The sequence below is a fragment of the Pseudopipra pipra genome, chromosome 6 (genome assembly GCF_036250125.1).
Source record: "Pseudopipra pipra isolate bDixPip1 chromosome 6, bDixPip1.hap1, whole genome shotgun sequence".
Lineage (NCBI taxonomy): Eukaryota > Metazoa > Chordata > Aves > Passeriformes > Pipridae > Pseudopipra > Pseudopipra pipra.
Genome location: NC_087554.1, coordinates 797,256 through 814,876, shown reverse-complemented (window position 1 = coordinate 814,876; position 17,621 = coordinate 797,256). Strand labels below are relative to the sequence as shown.

The 17,621-nt window shown below is 66.5% G+C and overlaps 2 protein-coding genes across 4 annotated transcripts; one reads left to right on the top strand and one right to left on the bottom strand.

The window, feature by feature from the left end:
* Positions 1–81: 81 nt before the first annotated feature.
* On the top strand, positions 82–5,892 carry SIGIRR (single Ig and TIR domain containing). 2 transcript variants are annotated; one of them, XM_064659885.1, is made up of 11 exons: positions 82–853; positions 1,326–1,453; positions 2,636–2,759; positions 3,024–3,210; positions 3,302–3,432; positions 3,612–3,752; positions 3,832–3,975; positions 4,053–4,155; positions 4,235–4,385; positions 5,007–5,187; positions 5,333–5,892. In XM_064659885.1, exons 3-11 carry the CDS (start codon positions 2,753–2,755, stop codon positions 5,524–5,526), a joined length of 1,239 nt encoding a protein of 412 aa, XP_064515955.1. In that variant the 5' UTR covers positions 82–853; positions 1,326–1,453; positions 2,636–2,752; the 3' UTR covers positions 5,527–5,892. The 2 variants fall into 2 exon arrangements, with proteins under 2 accessions (XP_064515955.1, XP_064515954.1); XM_064659884.1 differs by lacking the exon at positions 1,326–1,453.
* Positions 5,893–6,147: 255 nt separating this feature from the next.
* On the bottom strand, positions 6,148–16,755 carry PKP3 (plakophilin 3). 2 transcript variants are annotated; one of them, XM_064659823.1, is made up of 14 exons: positions 16,487–16,755; positions 13,487–13,670; positions 12,445–12,521; positions 11,533–12,251; positions 10,995–11,118; positions 10,660–10,864; positions 10,263–10,437; positions 9,922–10,039; positions 9,523–9,690; positions 9,040–9,225; positions 8,616–8,769; positions 8,154–8,346; positions 7,672–7,759; positions 6,148–7,383 (listed from the first exon to the last, which is right to left on the bottom strand). In XM_064659823.1, the coding sequence occupies exons 1-14, from the start codon at positions 16,523–16,525 to the stop codon at positions 7,348–7,350; spliced, it is 2,466 nt and encodes an 821-aa protein (XP_064515893.1). In that variant the 5' UTR covers positions 16,526–16,755; the 3' UTR covers positions 6,148–7,347. The 2 variants fall into 2 exon arrangements, with proteins under 2 accessions (XP_064515893.1, XP_064515892.1); XM_064659822.1 differs by lacking the exon at positions 16,487–16,755 and adding an exon at positions 14,854–16,010.
* Between the last annotated feature and the right edge of the window lie 866 nt (positions 16,756–17,621).

Sequence of the window (17,621 nt, the reverse complement as noted above, 5' to 3'; positions counted from 1 at the left end):
GTGGTGCTGCTGCTGTGACCAACCTGCGCCTGGGGTGTGCTGAGGCTCTAATCACCTCCTTGCTAATTAGTTCAGGTGATACCTGCTGTCCACAAGCGGCCACGGCCAGATCCGGCTCCCCACAGGCAGTGCCAGCTGGAGCAGCCACCTCCAGCACTGGCTCCAACCAGCAAAGAGGCTCTAAAGTCACAGAGAGAAGGAAGCAGAGAAAACAGGAGACCCCACAATGCCCACGGGCACAGCCAACAGCCTCGCCCAGCTCTCCCCACCAGTGACTCACCTCCACGGAGCCAGAGAGTGCCGAGTTTTCCAGTGCTCAGCACTCCATGACCCCCAAAGTGTGGTCCCCAGCTCCAACCCATCCCCTGGAACACCCCCTCAGCATCCTCCCTGCCCGCTGGTGGGGGGAAATGGGGCAGGTTTCATCTTGCCCTGACACCTCAGTGGGCTTTTCCAGCCACGGAAAAACACGGGGTTCCACCGCGGCCCCCAAGCCTTGTGCCACCTGCGTGTGCCTGGCAGGCTGGCTGGGTTGTTGCCCCCCTCTTCTATTCTCCTTTATTCTCTCTCTGCCCTTCCCCTGAAGCCAGATCTGTCGGATTTTTTTCCCTGCAGGTTCAGGTGGAGGTGGAGCAGCGGGAGGGAGGGACGGCCAACCCTTCCCACAGGCCTGGAGCCCAGGGATTGGGGCGGCGGCAGCGCCCGGCCGAGGGCAGGGGCTGAACCGGGAGGAGAAATAGATAAATTATTAAAACAAAAGAAAAAGAGAAAACCCAAGCACTGATCTGGCCGGTCTGGTCGGCTCGAGCAGGAGGGGACAGGCAGGAAGCCTGAGGCCGAGGAAACTCCGAAGGTAAATGCAACTCTGTTCCGCTTCCCTTTCCGCGCCAATGCCGCCTCGGACAGGGTCAGCAGGGTTTCAGCCTCACCCCACGCCCTGTGGTTCTCCTTGGGTTCTCCTTCACTCTCCTCTGGTTTTTCTCCGGCTCTCTATCCCGATTTCTGCTGCCCCACAACCCCCTGGCCACTGTGCCTCCCTGCCCACCTCGCTTTCCCCATGGCTGGGCTCCAGGGAATGCTGCCCCCCAGCCAGCACCCCCTGCCCCATGGCATCCACCATCTGGGGTGTCCCCAACCCCAAGATGTGGGAAATGGGAGCTGCAGCTGCCCATTAGCAGGTGCTCCTCCCTCCCTTGCACTCAGCAGCCCTGGCACCCACTCCCCTGTGGGCATCCAGCACTGTGTCACGAGCAGGGGGGGCTTTGGGACCTCCCCACACTCCCTGGCCAGGCTGAAGCTTGTTGGGGCTTCCTTATTCCAACCAGCTAAGGGAAATGATTTAGGAGTGACCCACCCAGGCTGGAGTGAGCAGAGCTGGAGCATCCTGCCAGGCAGAGACAGCCCCATGCCACCCTGGTGATCATCTCCCATCCTTTCTGCATGTGAAATCCAGGTGGGCTGGCTCTCCTCCACCCCTTGCTCTTCCTTCCCTGGCCATGGGGAAGCCCAGTTAATCCTTTAGGTACAAATCATTTTGCTGCTGCTCGAGCTGAACGCGTAACGCGCGTCTCCCGCGTACCTTGACCCCCTGTTTAACCCCGGGCTGGTACTGGGCTGTGCCAGAGGGGAGCACACCGTGCCCCCATCCCTGCTCTGAGCTGAGCTGCACCACAGACCACCCCCTTCCCCTTCCACACCAGCAGACACAGCTTCTCCAGGCTGAGCCCAGCCCTGCTGCCACTCAAAATCAGGGTGCAGCCAAGAGTGCCAAAGCTCCAGGGAGAACAGGCAGCTGGGAGAGGCTTTCCCCCCTCCTGACCCCCAGAGTTAGGCCGGGTGTTTACGATGGAAACACCAGCACCGTGATGTCCTTGAGACTCCCACCTCAGCCCTGGCACCCCCATCACCCACACCAGGGCTCCGTGGGTGTTTGGGGATGGCAGAGCCCGACCTTGCCAGGCTCTGCTCTGCCACCTGCTCCCCGTATCTGCCTCTTCCCACGGGGCCACGGTAGTGCCACCGCTGCCTATTGTGTGACGGGGGGTCTCCGTGTGCCATCCCTGTGCTCCCCACTTTCACCTGGCATGTCGTGCAGCTGTGCCAATCCCTGGCCACAGCCACGGGGTAGCAATGGGACACGCCAGGAACACGGCACCCACTGGAGGAGCTCTCCTGCGTTTCCATAAACAAACTGTCCTGCTGTTAATTAGCGAGTTCAAGGGCATGTCAGGCTGGAGGCAGCTCTGCAGCTCATGGCGGGCTTGGCAAGCAGAGGGAGTCCTGCTGAGCCCTCCCAAGGCAGGGATTCCTGGAAGGTGCTGCACACCCTCTGGCTGAGCTCGCTTCCCCTCCCTGGTCTTGGGTCTGAGCTGAAGCCGCATTCTTAACATCCCACAGCACTCGGTTGGTCATTAATCACCTCCCACCCAGTAAATCCACTGTTGGGAAAGCCAGGCTAGGAGTCGGCGCAGGGAGGGCAGGTGACACAGTGGCCACCACGCCGTGGGTGGGACTTTGGCTTTACCACAGAGCATCACCCACCACCCCCAGACCGAAGTGCTGCGGGGACCGATGGGCATGGCCGGGCGCTCCCGGAGCAGGCAGCACTCACGGAGCCCTTCCTGGTCTCTCCCAGGCCCAGCCCGCCCTGTGGCAGAGGCAGGTGGACTTTGCCCCCCCGGAAGACGCTGCACACAGGGGTGCACGCAGGGCCCTCCGGGGATGCCGGCAGCGCCCGGCACCTGAGCACACCATGGCAGGTAGGTGAAATCCAAATTCTCACCTGCTCTCAGCTGGGAAGGGTCCCCGTGCAGGCACAGCTGGGGGTCCTGCTCTGGCTTCACCTCACAGGGTGGGAAAGGGTCCATCCCAGCCCCCCAAACCGGCTCAGCCTGTTGCTAACCAGCCCCGAGTGCTGCTCGCTGCCAGACCCCCACGGCAGAGCTTGTTTTTCCGGGATGGCTGCGACAGCAGGGAACTGGATCAGCTGTCCCATCCAAAGCCCCTCCCTGCTGTGCCCCCAGACCTCTGCAGCGTGCCCCCCGAGATCCTGGTCCCGGCTGCCAACGAGACGCTGGACCTGGCGCTGGGGAGCCGGGTCGTGCTGAACTGCACCGTGCGCTGGGCCGGGGCCGAGAGCTGCCGGCCCGTCCCTGCCTGGAGCAAGGATGGGCAGTGGCTGGGCAACGGGAGCAGCCAGGACACCTCCTGGTAAGGAGCCGGCCCTGGGGACATCCCTCCATCCATCCTGGGCAGGGGGTCACCACAAAGCCCAACCCATGGCGGCCCCATCGCCCCTCAGGTCTGCCCAAAACGCCTCAGATCAGCTCCTGGCCACCGTCCTGCACCTCAACCTCACCCACGATGACGACTTTGGGGTGTTTGCCTGCTGGCTCAGCAACGCCACAGCCACCTTCACCCTGCAGCGAGCGGGTAGGGACAGGCTGGGGACAGGGAGGGGACACCCCCATGGAGAGCCCGCATGCCACGGGGGATCGATGCGGGTAATGGGGGCACTGCTGCCTCTCCCGGGGTGCAAACCTTCACCAAACCCAGAAAACCCAGGAGAGGGCCACCGGCCACACTCACCGCGTCCTTCCCTGTCCTGGCAGAGACAGCAGGGCACGTGCCGGCGGTGCTGGCAGCCCTCCTGGTCCTGGCACTCCTGGTGCTCCTGGCCGTGCTCTACGTCCGGTGCCGCCTGAACGCGCTCCTCTGGTACCGGAACCGCTACGGCGAGCTGGAGATCAACGGTGAGCCAGAGGGAACAGCTCCCCCGGGAACAGGGGGCTCACAGAGCCCTCCCTGTGACACCCCCCTGGCTCTCCCCAGACGGGAAGCTGTACGACGCCTACGTCTCCCACGCCACCGCCCCCGACGACCGAAAGTTCGTCCACTTCATCGTGAAGCCGCAGCTGGAGAACCGCTACGGCTACAAGCTCTTCCTGGACGAGCAGAACATCCTGCCCAACTCAGGTAGGTACCAGCCCCCCACGGGGCTGGGCAGGGTGGTCACACGGGCGCCCAGGGGCTTGAGACCCCTTTGCCCACAGAGCCATCGGCCGACCTGATCATGAACGTCAGCCGGTGCCGGCGCCTCATCGTGGTCCTCTCCGTGGCGTACCTGGAGCAGGATTGGTGCAACAGCAGCTTCAGGTAGGAGCGGAGCAGCTCCCGCGGGAGAGGAGAGGGGCTGGTGGGTCCCTCACCCCTCTGCCACGTACCTGTCTCGCAGGGAAGGGCTCTGGAGGCTGCTGGAGCTTTCCAGGAAACCCATCTTCATCGTCTTCGAGAGCCAGTACCGGGAGATCACCCACCCTGCCATCACCCTGCTGAAGCAGCACCGGAGCACCGTGACCCTGCTGGTGTGGCGATCCGGCTCCATGGTGAGCTCCGAGCTGGATCCTGACCCACTGGCACTCCCCTTCCACCCCCAGCACCCCTCTTTTTGTCAGCCTCCTGTGTCAGCCTCCCTGCTGCCCTCTGAGGCTGCTCCGTGGTGAGAGCTGAGCAGGACCCATCCCAGCAGCACCCCACTTCCGTTCCCAGCTCCCCATTTTGTGTCAGCCTCCCTGCTGCCCTCTGGGGCTGCTCCCCAGGCTCCAATGCTAAAGAGCAGCTTGGGGCACTCGTCTTTTAGAGGCAATTTAAAAATGCAACCAGAACAGCCCTGGATCTGGGTGCTTACCCCCAAACCCGCCCTGTGAGGTTCCGGGGTCTCCCCAGCCCCAGCTCTCGGAGCAGAGTTTTGGCCCGCGGCTGCTCCGGCCATTTCAGGGCCAGGCCCCATGGGAGCTGGAGCCCTGAGGAGTGTTCCAGCAGGTCGGGCAGGTTTCTCCGCCGGCGCGTGGGCACGATGCCACACTGGAGCACGGCCCTCACCTTGGCTGAGCTCCCACTGCCAGGAAGAGTGAGCTGAGCCTGTGAAACCCTCCCCAGCACCGTGTGGGGCCAGGCTCGGCTTTGCCGTGGTCCCAGCGTGGCTCATCTCCCCCCCGACCCTGCAGACCCCGTCATCGGACTTCTGGAAGGAGCTGTGCCTGGCCCTGCCACGCAAGGTGTCCTTCCAGGGGAGCGTGGGGGACCCGCAGACCCAGCTGCAGGAGGACAAGGACCCCATGCTGATCCTACACAGCAGCTACCTGGACAGCACGGGAGACCTCGACCCAGATGGGGACCTTGGCACAGGTCCGTGTCTGCTGCTGTTCCTCCTGGGGGGGACAGATGTGTGCTGGAGGTCACCTCTGGGCTTTGCCACCCCTTCTTGTGGCAGAGCAGGATGGGTCCAGCTCCTTCTCCCTGCCACCTAAATCCATCTCCCTGCTCCTGCCAGGCCTCCGAGGGCGCATCTTTGGAAGCCCCCCGCCCCCCCGCCTGGGCGCTCCCAGCACTCCGGCTGCCGGTGGGATGGAGGACACGCAGCTCCGGGACGGCCACAGGCCCGAGATCGACGTCTCGGACCTGGGATCGCGCAACTACGGCGCCCGCACGGATTTCTACTGCCTGGTGACAGAGGATGACATCTGAGCAGAGCCACGGGCCAGAGACACTGTGTTCCCCGTCCCCGCAGGGACACCCAGACCAGGTCACGGCAGAGGAGCCCGGGCATTACGATGGGACCGGAGCCACGGTCGTGGTGGGACAGCAGGAGCTGGCTCTGCGGTGGGAAACCGTCCCCAGGAACGCCCTGCCCACAGTGCCACCCCTGGGTGCTGTGCCCCGTCCCTCGCCGTGGGCGGCAGGGACATTCTTCCTGCGTGATGGACGAGCGCCGGGATGGGCGATGCCCTCCGAGGAGCAACTGTGCCCCAGCCCCAGGGAGTGCCAGGCGGGAGTGGCGGCGGCACCTCTGTCCCACGGGAACCCCGTGGCAATAAAAGGCTGCTGCACCCAGTGGGTCTGTCCACGGCACAGACAGGGGTGACACGAGGCGGGGGTTTCCCTACCACAGGCAGCAGGGTGGGCAGCTCTGTGCTGCGTCCCTCCCACACCAGTGTCCCTGTCACACTGACTCAGGGCCACACCGGGCACAGTGAGTGGGGTGGCACTGCAGGGTGAGCTCACCCCATGCTGGTTACCCCAAGGTCTTGGTGTCTCTGGGGTGCTGTCCCCCCTCCCACGTGCCAGCCAAGCGCAGGGGCAGGTGGGCATCGTTCAAGGCCTTTATTTCAGGGGCACACAGGGCTCGGGGGTGGTTGTACACGGAGAGCTGGGGAGGCAAACACCCCGTGACCCCCAGCCGGGACCGCGCCGGGTGCTGCTCACCGAGGGGGCCACGCCAGGCCCGGATGCAACCCTTCTGGCAGCACCACCCACTTCCCCAAACCCTCCCAGCCCTCTACCTACTCTACCTTGTTCCCCCCGGGGTGCGCTGTGCCCCCAGCCCCAAACCTGCCGACAGCCCAAAGCCACCCCCCAGCCCACCCGCCTGGCCGAGCTTTGGACCTGCTGCCCCGCCTGTGCCCAGCACCGAGGCAGCCGGGGGCACTGGGGGCATCTCCCCACCCACGGGGCGACGCCGCTCAGCAAACACGACCCGGCCGGCCCTGCCCGGATCCTGCTCCCGCCGTGCCAGCCGGGCCCAGCCCTGGCAGCAGCTGGGGAGCAGCGGCAGCGGCGGCTCTGCCACGCTGGGACAGTCCCCACGGGGTGACAGATGGGCTCCAGGGACACCCCTGGTTTCCTGCAGCGAGGGCACGGGCAGCCCCAGTCACACACATCCCTCTACCCGCCAGCACCGGCAAAGGGGGCACGCAGCACCACATCCCGCTCCCTGCAGCCCCTGTGCCACCCTATTAACTGTGGGAAGCCACCTCAGAGCCCTCTAAGCCCCCCAAGCCATGCAAAGCCCCGTCCCCACCCAGCTGGGGCACAGCACATGTATTCCACAGCACATCCCACGCTGGCGCGGGGCACCGACACCCACCCAGCTCAGGGAGCTGGGATGAAGCAGCCCTGAAAGCCCCCCTGACCCAGCGTTGCTCTACAGGAGCCTTCCCAAATCCCTGTGGTTCCTGCCCCTCTGTCAAGATGCGGGACAAGCCAAGTTTTGCAGCCAGCTGCCTGAGGGTGGGGAGGGTCCCCAAGGGGTGCTGTGAGGCAGACCCCTACTAACGGGGTCCCTGTGGGGCCCCACAGCAGAGCCAAAAGCAGCCTCTGGGTTTAAGGCTGGTCAGGAGGGAGGACAAGTGTCCCTCAGCAGGGGAAGGGGACCCAGCAGAGGGGGAGGCACACGGGATGTGGTGGGGACTAGGCTACAGAGGGGGGGTCTGATGGCGAGCAGCCTCCCCAGGGCATGGCCGGCAGCACGGAGCATCCCAGCAGGGCATTCCAGCTCCCAGGGTGTCCTCACAGGCTGAGGAAGTCCTCCTTCCGGTACCCCTTCTGCAAGGAGACAGACCCCCATCACACGGGGCAGTGGGAATGTGCACATGGACCCCTCTGCTCCAGCACCCACAGGCCACGCCGTCCCCACCCCATCAGCACAGGGACAATGCTCTGGGAAGTCCCCACCTCTCAGGAAGGCCAGGCATGGACTGGGGACCCACCGTGTGCCGGGGAAGCACTTGGGTGGTGTGGCTCTCCAGGGTGAATCTCCCAGCCTTGATTCCCTCAGGATGCCCCCCAGACTCCCCCCCCCAGGATGCACGAGGCTCCAGAGCGGGTACGTACCATCTTGAAGTCCCGGTGGAGCTTGGTGTACTGCCACATGTTTCCCAGGAGGCTGGCTGCGGCTCGGGAGGACTTCTCATTGTCCGAGCTGGGACAGGGACAGGATGCAGTGAGTTTTGGGGACAGCTGAGCACGGGATGGTGCCCACCCCAGAGGGGCCTGGAGGGACTGGGGGCTCAGCACGGGTGGGGAGAGGCAGGAGGCGAAAGGCTGGAGCCCACCACAACGGGCAGGAGGGAGGAGAAGCATCCTGATGGGAGAATGTGGCTGCAGCAACAGTGGGGTGCCCTAAGAGGGTGGCCCAGCGATGGCAGGAGGCCACGAGGCCACTCTGAGCCGGTCTGGGGACTCCCAGCACCAAAGGAAGGGAAGGGAGACTTGTCGTGACCCTCTTCCACCACGCTGGACCAGGGGAGGAAGCGAAGAGCAGGACGGGAGCCCAGGTGGGAGCTGGGACAGCCAGGAGGACGGGGAGCACCCACCTGTCCCGTCGCTTCTTGATGAAGAAGAGCTTCCTGAGGCCGTCGAAGTAGACGATGTCTCGGGCAGCCATGGGGCTCTCCACCACCAGGTTGTTGAGCACGGCGATGATGTTCACGATGACATCGGCGGGCGGTGCCTTGTCCCCCACGCTCCCGGGCAGCTTCTCGATCAGGTGGCTGACCACCTTGGTGGCTGCGGGCAAAGGGCACGTCAGGGCTGGTGGCCAGACCCAGGGGACACGCGGCGGTCCCCGGGGGGCAAGGAGGGGACAGAGGGTGGAGCCGTGTCTGGGAACAGGGGATGGACCAGCCCGAGTGCTGAGCTGTGAGCAGGGATGGAGCAGGCAGGACGGGGCTGGGACGTGGCTGGGGTTAACTGCAGACCGGGCCGAGGAGGAAAAGGTTGCAAGTCACCTGTTGGGCAACCCCCCGACCCCAGCCTCGCGTGCCCCCGGCACTCACACATCTCATCCTTGTTTCGGGCGTGGCGGGACAGGTTGCGGATGAGCCCGGTCAGGGAGCGCAGCTGGTGGTGGTCGGCGGTGCGGACGCGGTCCAGCACGGGGTTCAGGATGCGCTCCTGCTCCAGCGCCAGCCGGCTCAGCACCCCTGCCCACTGCCGAGGCAAACATATCTGCTTGGAGCCTCCCGCGGGCACCCACCGCTCCTCCTCCGCTTCCTTCTCCTCTCCCTCCTCCCCCTCTTCTCTTCCTCCTCCCCTTCCTCCTCCCGCTCCGCGGGGGGGGGTCGGGGTGACCCCTGCCCAGGTGATGACCCAGGAGAGGAGGTGCCTCCCCTTCCGGAGGTGTCCCCCATTCCCAGGCACAGTTGTGATGGCCACGCAGTGGGGACCACCAGGCTGGCCCCGGGGACCCCCGCGCCTCACCCTGCGGTCCCCGGCCGTGATGTTCTGCAGGGCGCCCGAGGCCGCCTCCGTCGTGTGCTTGTTGAGCTCGCAGCGCTGCAGCAGCCGGTTGTAGATGCCCACGATCTGCGGGTTCCAGAGCCACTCCATCCCCTTGGGGTCCTTGGAGACCTCCGTGAAGGTGACGATGTCCGCGTTCAGGTAGTGCTGTGGGACGGGGGCACCGTTAGACTCCGGAGGTGGTCCCTCTGCAGTGTCCCCCCCCTGCCGGTGTCCCCTCCTCCCTGCCTGGGCAGGGACCTGGCAGGTCACCCTGGCTGCGTCATGCCCCGTGGCATGGAAAAGCGGGGGTTCAGCACCCTGATTCACCCTCTGCTGAGCTCACCCGTGTGTCCCACCCACCCGAGGCTGGCGTCCACCTCCGCCCCAGCACCACCTCTGCTGCCGGCGCTTCCCAGCGCCAACCCCGCCCCGGTGACACGGCCACCACATGCCCCCGCTGACCTCACGGGCTTTCTTGCTCTGGGGGCTGAAGCAGCCCACCAGCTCCCCCGTCACCGTGCCGCCGGCGCCCCTCCTGTGGCCCTCGAGGCGCTGGAGCGAGGACGGGGGCATCTCGTCGTACAGGCGGTAGGAGAGGTTGCGCAGGACACAGACCGCGTTCTCCACGCTCTGGGGGCGAGATGGGACATGATGGTGCCATCCTGTGCCATCCTGTGCCATCCCGGGGGGCTCCGTGCCCAGCCACGACACCGGCTGTGCCCGCTGTGCCCAGGGAGCCCGGATGGAGCCGGGCTGGTTCTCCCACCATCACATCTAAGATGTGCCTTTGCACCACGACAGCCACCAAGAGGGGGGAGCAGCACCTCGGCCCCTCCCCCCCCCCCACCACCCAGGACTCACCTTGTCCTCTGACTTCCCCACTTCCAGGGAGCTGTTCACGTAGTGGATCATGGAGTCCACCAGCCCATGGCACTCTCGCATCTTCTGCCGGGTCTGTTGGCTGGCAGAGCTCAGGTTCCTGCATGGGAATGGGGTCCATCATGGAGAGAAAGGGATCCCCCACAGCCCCCTCCTGTCCCAGGCAACCCATGGAGGGGGCAGCCAGTACCTCCCCATGGGGCTGACCAGACCTTGCCGGGGTACACGAGCGGGAGGGACCCCAGAAACAAGCCCTGCAGACCCTACTCTTACATCTCTTTTCTCAGCCCAAAACTTTGCCCCCAGTGGGAGCACCCAGGTACCTGAGGAAGCCTGTGGAGTTATAAAAGATCTCTGCCTCTGAGGGGTTCTGCTGGATGACACCCGAGCCCCCCAACCCAGAGAGGGGGACCAGGACCAGGTCCGTGAGCTGCTCCAGCGTGTCCCGCGCCAGGCGATCCTTCAGGTTGTCGCTGGAGGAGAGATTCCACAGGATCCCTGCACAGAGGGGGGGGATCCTCAGTTCCAGAATGGCTAGAAAGCACATCCACCCCAACTCACCTCCCTGAGGGGGGCTCGTACTGACCACCCACAGCCAGGAGCAGCCGTGGGGCAGGGCGTGTGACAAAGGGCGCAGAGGGGTCACCCCCGTGCAGCACCATCCCAGCCCTGCTCACAGGGTGGGAGGGGACCCCTGCCCACCCCGCCATCGTCCCCAACCTGTGACGTTCTTGCGGAGCTCGTCGTCGGGCTCCCTCAGCGTGCGCATGAGCTCGTAGATGCCGTTCTCCTCCACCAGCGCCAGCTTGTTCTCGGCGTTGTCGTAGATGAGGTTGCGCATGGCGCCGGTGGCGTGGCGCTGCACCTCCTGGTTCGGGCTGTTGAACAGCTTCACCAGCTTGGGCATGGCCTGCAGGCTGCGGGCCTGGGGGACGGCCCCGGGGGTCAGACACGCCGCGCTCCCAGGGCTCCCTCCAGCCCTTCCTTCCCCCTGGGGCGCCCACCGTGCTGGAGGGGCCGGGGCACCCCCTTCTCCCACGGCTCGGGGGGCTCACCTGCTTCTTGGCGCTGCTGTCGCTGTAGCACTTGTGCTGCAGGTAGGCAGCGCCCAGCACCTGCAGGTTGGGGTCGCTGGCTATCAGGTACTTCACTGCTGAGGGCAGGTCGATGTCGTCAAACCTGGAAGCACAGCCAGATGAGGGGGAGCCCCAGCACAGTGTCCCGCAGGGTTCTCCACCTCTGCACCCACCACATCCCACTTCTCTGAGAGCCCCACCAAGCCATCTCCCTCTCCACCACGTCCCACATCTCCTCGGAGCCTCCCAGCCCATCTCCTTCCCACTGCGCTCCAGGGCGCAGGACTCCAGTCCCAGCAGGATGAGCACCTTCCTTCCCCTGTGTCTCAGGATGTGTCCAGGAAGGAGCCAAGGCCGCAGGCAGGACACACTCAGAGGTCAGCCCGTGCCACGGAACCAAGCCGTGCCCACCATCCCACCCCTTCTCCTGCATGCCTTGTGCCTGGTGGGAGCTGGAGGGGTTCACCCTCATGGGTGAACCTCATAAGCGTCCCCGGAGCAGCCCCGCGGCACTCACCCCCCGGCGTGGTGCCCGAGCAGCGTCCCGTGCCCATTGTACATCTCCATGGTGCGCGGCTCCGGGAGGTGGTGGCCGGACTCGGCCAGGCTGCGCACGGAGGGGGCGCGGGAGCCGTGCTCCCCCAGCCCCAGGAAGGCGCCCGTGCCGCCTGCGGACACTCCGCCGAAGGAGCCGGCGCTCAGCCGCGAGCGGTTGTTGCTCTGGAAGCGCTGGAGCGTCCGCATGGCGGGCGCGCGGATGGTGCGGCTCGGCGGCCCCTCGGCCCCCTCCAGCCACTCGCAGCCGGCCTTGGCGGCCGTGCCGGCGCTCAGCTGCCGCTCGAAGGCGAAGGAGCGGGCGAAGCCGCCGCCACCGCCCTGGCTCTTGTAGAATGGGCGGTGCCCCGGCGCGTCCAGCTGCTCCGAGAGGACGCTGTAGCGGTCGTCGACGAGGCCGGGGGGCTGCAGGGGCCCGTCCGCCAGGCGCAGGGAGCGCAGTGACAGCGTGTCGAAGTTCTGCCGGCTGCGGTAGGTGCGCTCGTGGAAGGAGCTGGGCCGCGGCGAGGTGTTGGCCGCCTGCGAGGCCGCGTAGCCGGTGCCGTAGCCCCGGGCCTTGGCCAGGCCCCCGTTGCTGATGGTGGCCACGCGCTTGTGCGGGGTGAGGTCCACGGCCGAGCGGGAGGACCAGCCGCTGCCCCGCAGGGTGCCGAAATCCTTCTTGGCCAGCGGCTGGTACAGCTGGGGGGGAAAGCAAGGGCTTAGGAAGGGCAAGAGTCCATCCCTCCATCCCCACTGCGGGAGAGGAGAGGATGGAGCCCAGAGCCCTCCTCTTGGCACAACCAAAGCTACAGCGGAGGCTGGGTCTCTGCCGGCATCCCCAGCCAGCACAGTGATGGGCACCACTGCGGGGGATAAACCCCCCAGTACATACCGAGGCTTTGGGGTCCACACCATTGCTCTGGGAGCGGGAGCTGAAGGAGGAGTGCAGGGTCGTGCCGTACTGACCACCTGAGGGACAGCGACAGAGGGGTCAGTGCAAGCATGAAGGGGTAAAAGGGAGTCCTAGGGATCAAAGACCCCTCCCAGCTCATCCCAGGGGGACCTGCTGTGGGAGCCGTGGCAGCGCCAGTGGCTCTGGGGGGATGAAGGGGTAGGAGGAGGCTGCCTTCACCTGCCCGCTGGCCATGGGGAGCAGAAGTGGCCTCCCCGCCCTGCATCGTGCCCCGACGGCGAGGGCACTAATTGCCACCTTGGCGGGGACGCGGCGGCTCAACCCTCTGCCACAGCCAGATCAGCAGCACAGGCAACCCCCAAAGACAGTCCTGGCTTCTCCTGGGATGGGACCCTGATGGGGTCTGGACACCCCACTGGGCCCACGGGCACCTCACACTGCCCATCTGCTGTGCCAGCGCCCCAGGGCTGCCGGCAGGACGGGACGGGGACACTGCCAGCCCCGGCGGTGCCGGGAGTGTGACTCATGCCTGCACCTCGGGCAGCCCTCAGGGGGCCAAGGGGGGTCTGTCCCCACCGCCGGGGTCCCCCAGCACAGGGCTGGGGGGCTCAGGGATCCTGCGCAGTGCCGGGCGAGGCGGCAGGGCGGAGGTTGCTGGCGCAGACGTTAAATGGAGGAGCTGGAGCCTGGCCAGTGGTGCCGCTCAGGGCCGGGGGGGCTTTGCCAGGGCGGGAAAAACCGTCCCCCTCCCAGCCCAACGTGAGGCACGGGACCCCCCCCAGTGCAAATCCCTCCTGGGGCAGGTGGGGGAACCGAGGCAGGACCCCGAGTGTGGCAAAACCAGGCCACGCTGGGGGCCGTGCTACCCCTGTCCCAGTGCTGGGTGCGCTCGGGGGTGTTCAGGGGGCTCGGCCAGGGCGGGGGACACCCCCAAACCCCCAGCCAGGGGTGTGGCCGGATCCCAGTGCCACCCAAGGGGCTCCCACCGCGAGCGCCCCGGGGGTCCCGACTGGTCTCCCACCTCTGCTGCCGTCGGCGATGTCCTCGGGGCGGGTGGGCGCCGCGTTCCCCCGCAGCATCATGCGGATGCGGACCTGCTCCTGGACGCGGGCGCTACGCAGCCTCTGGGTCTCGGCCGCCTCCCGGCCACGCTCGTCCAGCTGCCGGTCCGAGGGCAAGGCCAGGGAGCAGACGCCGGCCTCGGGCTGCAGGGCCGACAGCAGGAAGGCGTTAGTCTCCTGCATGGCGGCGGCGCGGGGGGCCCCGGCCAGCCCGGCCGCCCTGCGCAGGTGAGCGGCGGCTCAGCGCTCCCCAGCCCTAGGGAGGCTCCGTCCCGGCCCGTCCGGCCCGCCCCGCTGCCACGCCTCGCCGCCGCCGCCGGCGGGAAGGAGGGGGCCCCACCGGGGCCACCGGCACCGCCGCAGGTGGAGGAGCCCAGGGGCGACTTTGCGGGGACGAGGGCGTGAGAGGGGCGGGTGGTCCAGGGGTCTGGGGGGAGGTTGTACCTTGGGAAAAGCCAGGATCCCCTCGGGTAGCTGTCTCCTTTACCTCCTAGGAGAGCCCTGGACCCCCCAGCAGCCCCCCTGTTGATCCCCAGAGATCCACGTGGCCCTGACACTGAGTACCAGACCCCCACACTGTCCCTCCAATGAGCACTGGAGTCTCACATGGTCTCCTAGAAGAGCCCCAGACAATATTCCCATTAACGCCCAGAGACTCACATGGCCCTGACACTGAGCTCCAGACCCCTACATTGTCCCTCCAGTGAGCTTGAGACCCCCAGGGAACCTCCTAGGAGAGCCCTGGACCCCCATATGACCTCTCTGTAGAGCTCTGGACCCCTGCATTGTCCCTCCAACAAGCTCCAGGTCTTCCAGGAGACTCCTGTACTCCCAGGAAGCTCTGCAGCCATCCCTGCACCTCCCACATTACCCATCACTAAACCCCAGTTACCCTCCCCAGGCATCCCCAGACTCCTGAGCCACTTTCCAGGGTCACCCTGAACCCCTCGGCAGCCCCACAAGGACCCCAAGCCCCCGGGTGCCCCTTGGGTACTGGGGGCCAGCCCGGAGCAGGGTCTCCCTGCAGTAATTCCTGGCCGGGCCCTCCCTGCTTTGCTTTTCAAATCAGCCGGGGAATTAAAAAACAACAATAATAAAAAAGGGGCGGCTGGGCGCCGCGGGCCCGCGGTGACGAACGCGGTGACTCAGCCCCTGCTGCCACCACAGGTACTAATTAGCCTCACCCCACCTGCCGAGCCCGGCACGGCCGGACTGGGGGCCACCGCATTCCCCCACAGCCCAGCGTGCTCAGGATCAGCTCCCAAAATCCCCCCCTCCCGCAGTGTCAGGTCACGCCGCCCTCCCGCCGCAGCCCCAGCTCTCCGACCGAGCTGCTCATCCCTGCCCTGAGTTGCGGCCGTTCTCAGTCCCGGCCGGACAGCGGCTCTGGCCCTGCTCGGGGACACGGTGGCTCGTCCCCGGCCGGGCTGGGCGGTTTGGGGCGAGCGTGGCCACGCGGGCCCGGCTGCACAGCCAGCCCTGGCTCAGCGCTTGGCGTCACCGCGTTCCGGGCTGGGCCGGCTTTACAACACCCGGCGGATGACACCGGGTTTGCGCTTCGGTCGGGGGTGAAAAGGGCGGCTTGTCCCCGAGGAATGTGCCGCCGTCAGCAGGAGCCGAGGCTGGGGCGGGGTGGCAAGAGCTGCGGGCCAGCGTTTTGGGGTGACAGTCCCCTGGTGGCCTGACCGAAACCCTCTCAGTGCCACCGTCGTGCCAGGGACCCACCTCCCCGTCTGCGGGGGGGCTCCAGCCTCGCGGGTTTGTGCGGGCCCCCGTTCGCTCAGGGGTCACCGCTGACCCTTTTGGGGTACGGCACGCAGGAAGAACCCCGAGGCTCCCCCCTCTTCTCCCACCTCGGCACCGCCCCATGGGCGCTCCGGGTTTGGCAGCGCTCGGCGGGCGCTCCCAGCGCTCCGAGCCCGGATGAATCACGGGTTCCCCCCGCAGCGGGCGGGGAGGGGGCGGGTCGCTCCCTCTGCAAGCCAACGCTTGCCCGCCCTCCCCGTGCCAGGATCCCGGGAGATCGGGGCCATCCCGGGAGCCCCCCCAGCCCCAGGCGACAAAGGGGCTTCAGGGACACCCACAAGCCCACCAGCAGCCCCGCTCTCCCCGGCTCTACCTCCCGACGGTACCCTGCAGCTTCCAGGTGGAAACTGGGGGGGGTCTCGGGGGGTTTGGGGCAGGTTTGGAGCCGGAACGGGCAGCGCTCGCCTCGTCAAGCGGCTCCCTAAGTGGGGAAGGGTCGAACGGGACGGGGATGCACCGAGGGACTTAAAAACAGCGAATCGGCACAAAACAAACAAACAAAACGCAACCAACCAACCAAACAACAACAACAACAAAAAAACCAAACCAAAAAAACCATAACAAAACCCACCAAAAAACAACACAAGACATTCGGAGCTAAACCGAGGGATTCCCGAGAGGATCCGACCGCAGCCGGAGCGATACAGAGTTAAGCAAACTCAGTCGGGGCGTCCTCGAGGCTGTTGCTGACCCTCCTCAGCCTGGAGGCGCCTCTGTCACTCCCTCGTGGGGTGACAGAGCCACGTTCCCAGGGAGACCCAGCTCCTGGGAGCGCCCCATCCTCTCCCACTCCCCCCCGGCCCCTGAGCACCCCCGAGCGCCCATCCCCACGCCCAGGTCCCCCAGGGCTGGCCGTGCCCGCCGGTGCCATCGGCGTTTGGGCAGGGAGTGGCCGGCGTGGCTCACACGCAGCCCGGCCACCGCACGCACGTGCCAGGAGCCACACCGGGGACACCGAGGCACGAGGAGGGAGGGAAAAGCCTCCTGGCCACAGCTGGACAGAGTCTGGCAGCCGCCAGACCCAGCAGCTGGAGCCCCAGACCCCTGGCACCGGTGGGTGGGGACGGGTGGCAAGGGTGGGTGGCACCGGCTCTCCCCGGGGACCCGCGGTGGGGACGGCCACTGCGACGGCCACGCGACCGACTGGCACGTACCTGGCTGGGCGGCCCCGAGGGGCCGTTGCCCTGCAGCATCCTCCCGGCAGGCAGGTGCACCCCTGGGTGCTGCAGAGGGGTGCGGGTGGGCGCCGGCGTCTGCGGCGGGCGTGGGGTGCGCGGGGCCCGCCCCGCACCTCGCCCAACCAGTCTCCTCGCCGAGGTTTTGCATGGAACCTGCTCGCCTCCCCGCCGAGGCTGGGCTTTCGGGGCTCGCCGGGGCTCCTCAGAACCGCCGGCACAGCGGGAGTGCCGGTGGAGGGTCCGGGGGGTCCTGGCCCCGCCGGTGCAGCCGCGTCTCAGCCGCGTTCACGGTGCTGTAAAGAGCCCCCGTGGATCCCCACCACCACCATGGCCGGGATCCAACGTGTCCTTCTCACCTCAGCCCCGGGAATCCCCAGCACAGGCCACCCCTTGGTGCAACAGGGAGGGATCGGGGGTGCCGGAGGGAGAAGATGGAGGGGAGGTAGAGCTTGGGGGGCACACAGATTTTTTGGGATGCAGGGGGGCTCCCCCAGGTTCGCAGGGAGCATGTTTGTGTGCGTGGGATGGAGCAGGAGCCCTTTGAAGCCAGATAAGCTGAGAGGGAGCATTTGAAACGGGCCAAACCAGTTTGGGGGCCACCACTTACCCCAGCACCGTGGCGCAGGTCCCCCCACCACACCCCACACTTGCCAGGGGCTGCCGAGAGGGGACCCCTGGCAATGCCTGGCCCAGGGCTGGAGGCTGCCAGGACCCTCCACACAGCCACTGCTGTCACATGTAGCCTGTTCTCAGCCAGAGGCTGTTGGGAGGCTCCTGTGCTCCCTCTGCCCTCCACAACCCCTTTGGTGGGGGGGCAGCCCCTCGGTGAGGCCACTCCAGGCTGGCATTTGCCTCTGCACCCTGGACAAACCCCAATGTTTTTGCAGTGTCCCCGCAGGGCAGGGAGAGCCAGGACTGATCCTCCAGGAGTGGGGACCTGCCTGCACCCCGCTGTCACCTGCGGCTTCAAGACCCAGCCCAGGAGAGGCTCCCTGTGGCTCCTGCAATCCCCATGATCCCTGTGTCATCCCATAGCCACAGCTCAGCCACCACCTGAGAAACAAACCCTCCGGCGCTGTGCTGCTGGCCCTGCCCCAAGCAGACACCATCA

Excerpts from the sequence above, each read along its gene's own strand:
- PKP3 (XM_064659823.1), bottom strand. The coding sequence starts at position 16,525 with ATGCTGCAGGGCAACGGCCCCTCGGGGCCGCCCAGCCAG. Across the intron at positions 13,671-16,486 it reads CCTCGGGGCCGCCCAGCCAG|CCCGAGGCCGGCGTCTGCTC; the intron begins GTACGTGCCAGT and ends TCGGCCCTGCAG. Across the intron at positions 8,347-8,615 it reads CCGAAACAAGGATGAGATGT|CCACCAAGGTGGTCAGCCAC; the intron begins GTGAGTGCCGGG and ends CTTTGCCCGCAG.
- SIGIRR (XM_064659884.1), top strand. Across the intron at positions 3,211-3,301 it reads AGCAGCCAGGACACCTCCTG|GTCTGCCCAAAACGCCTCAG; the intron begins GTAAGGAGCCGG and ends ATCGCCCCTCAG. Across the intron at positions 5,188-5,332 it reads AGATGGGGACCTTGGCACAG|GCCTCCGAGGGCGCATCTTT; the intron begins GTCCGTGTCTGC and ends TGCTCCTGCCAG.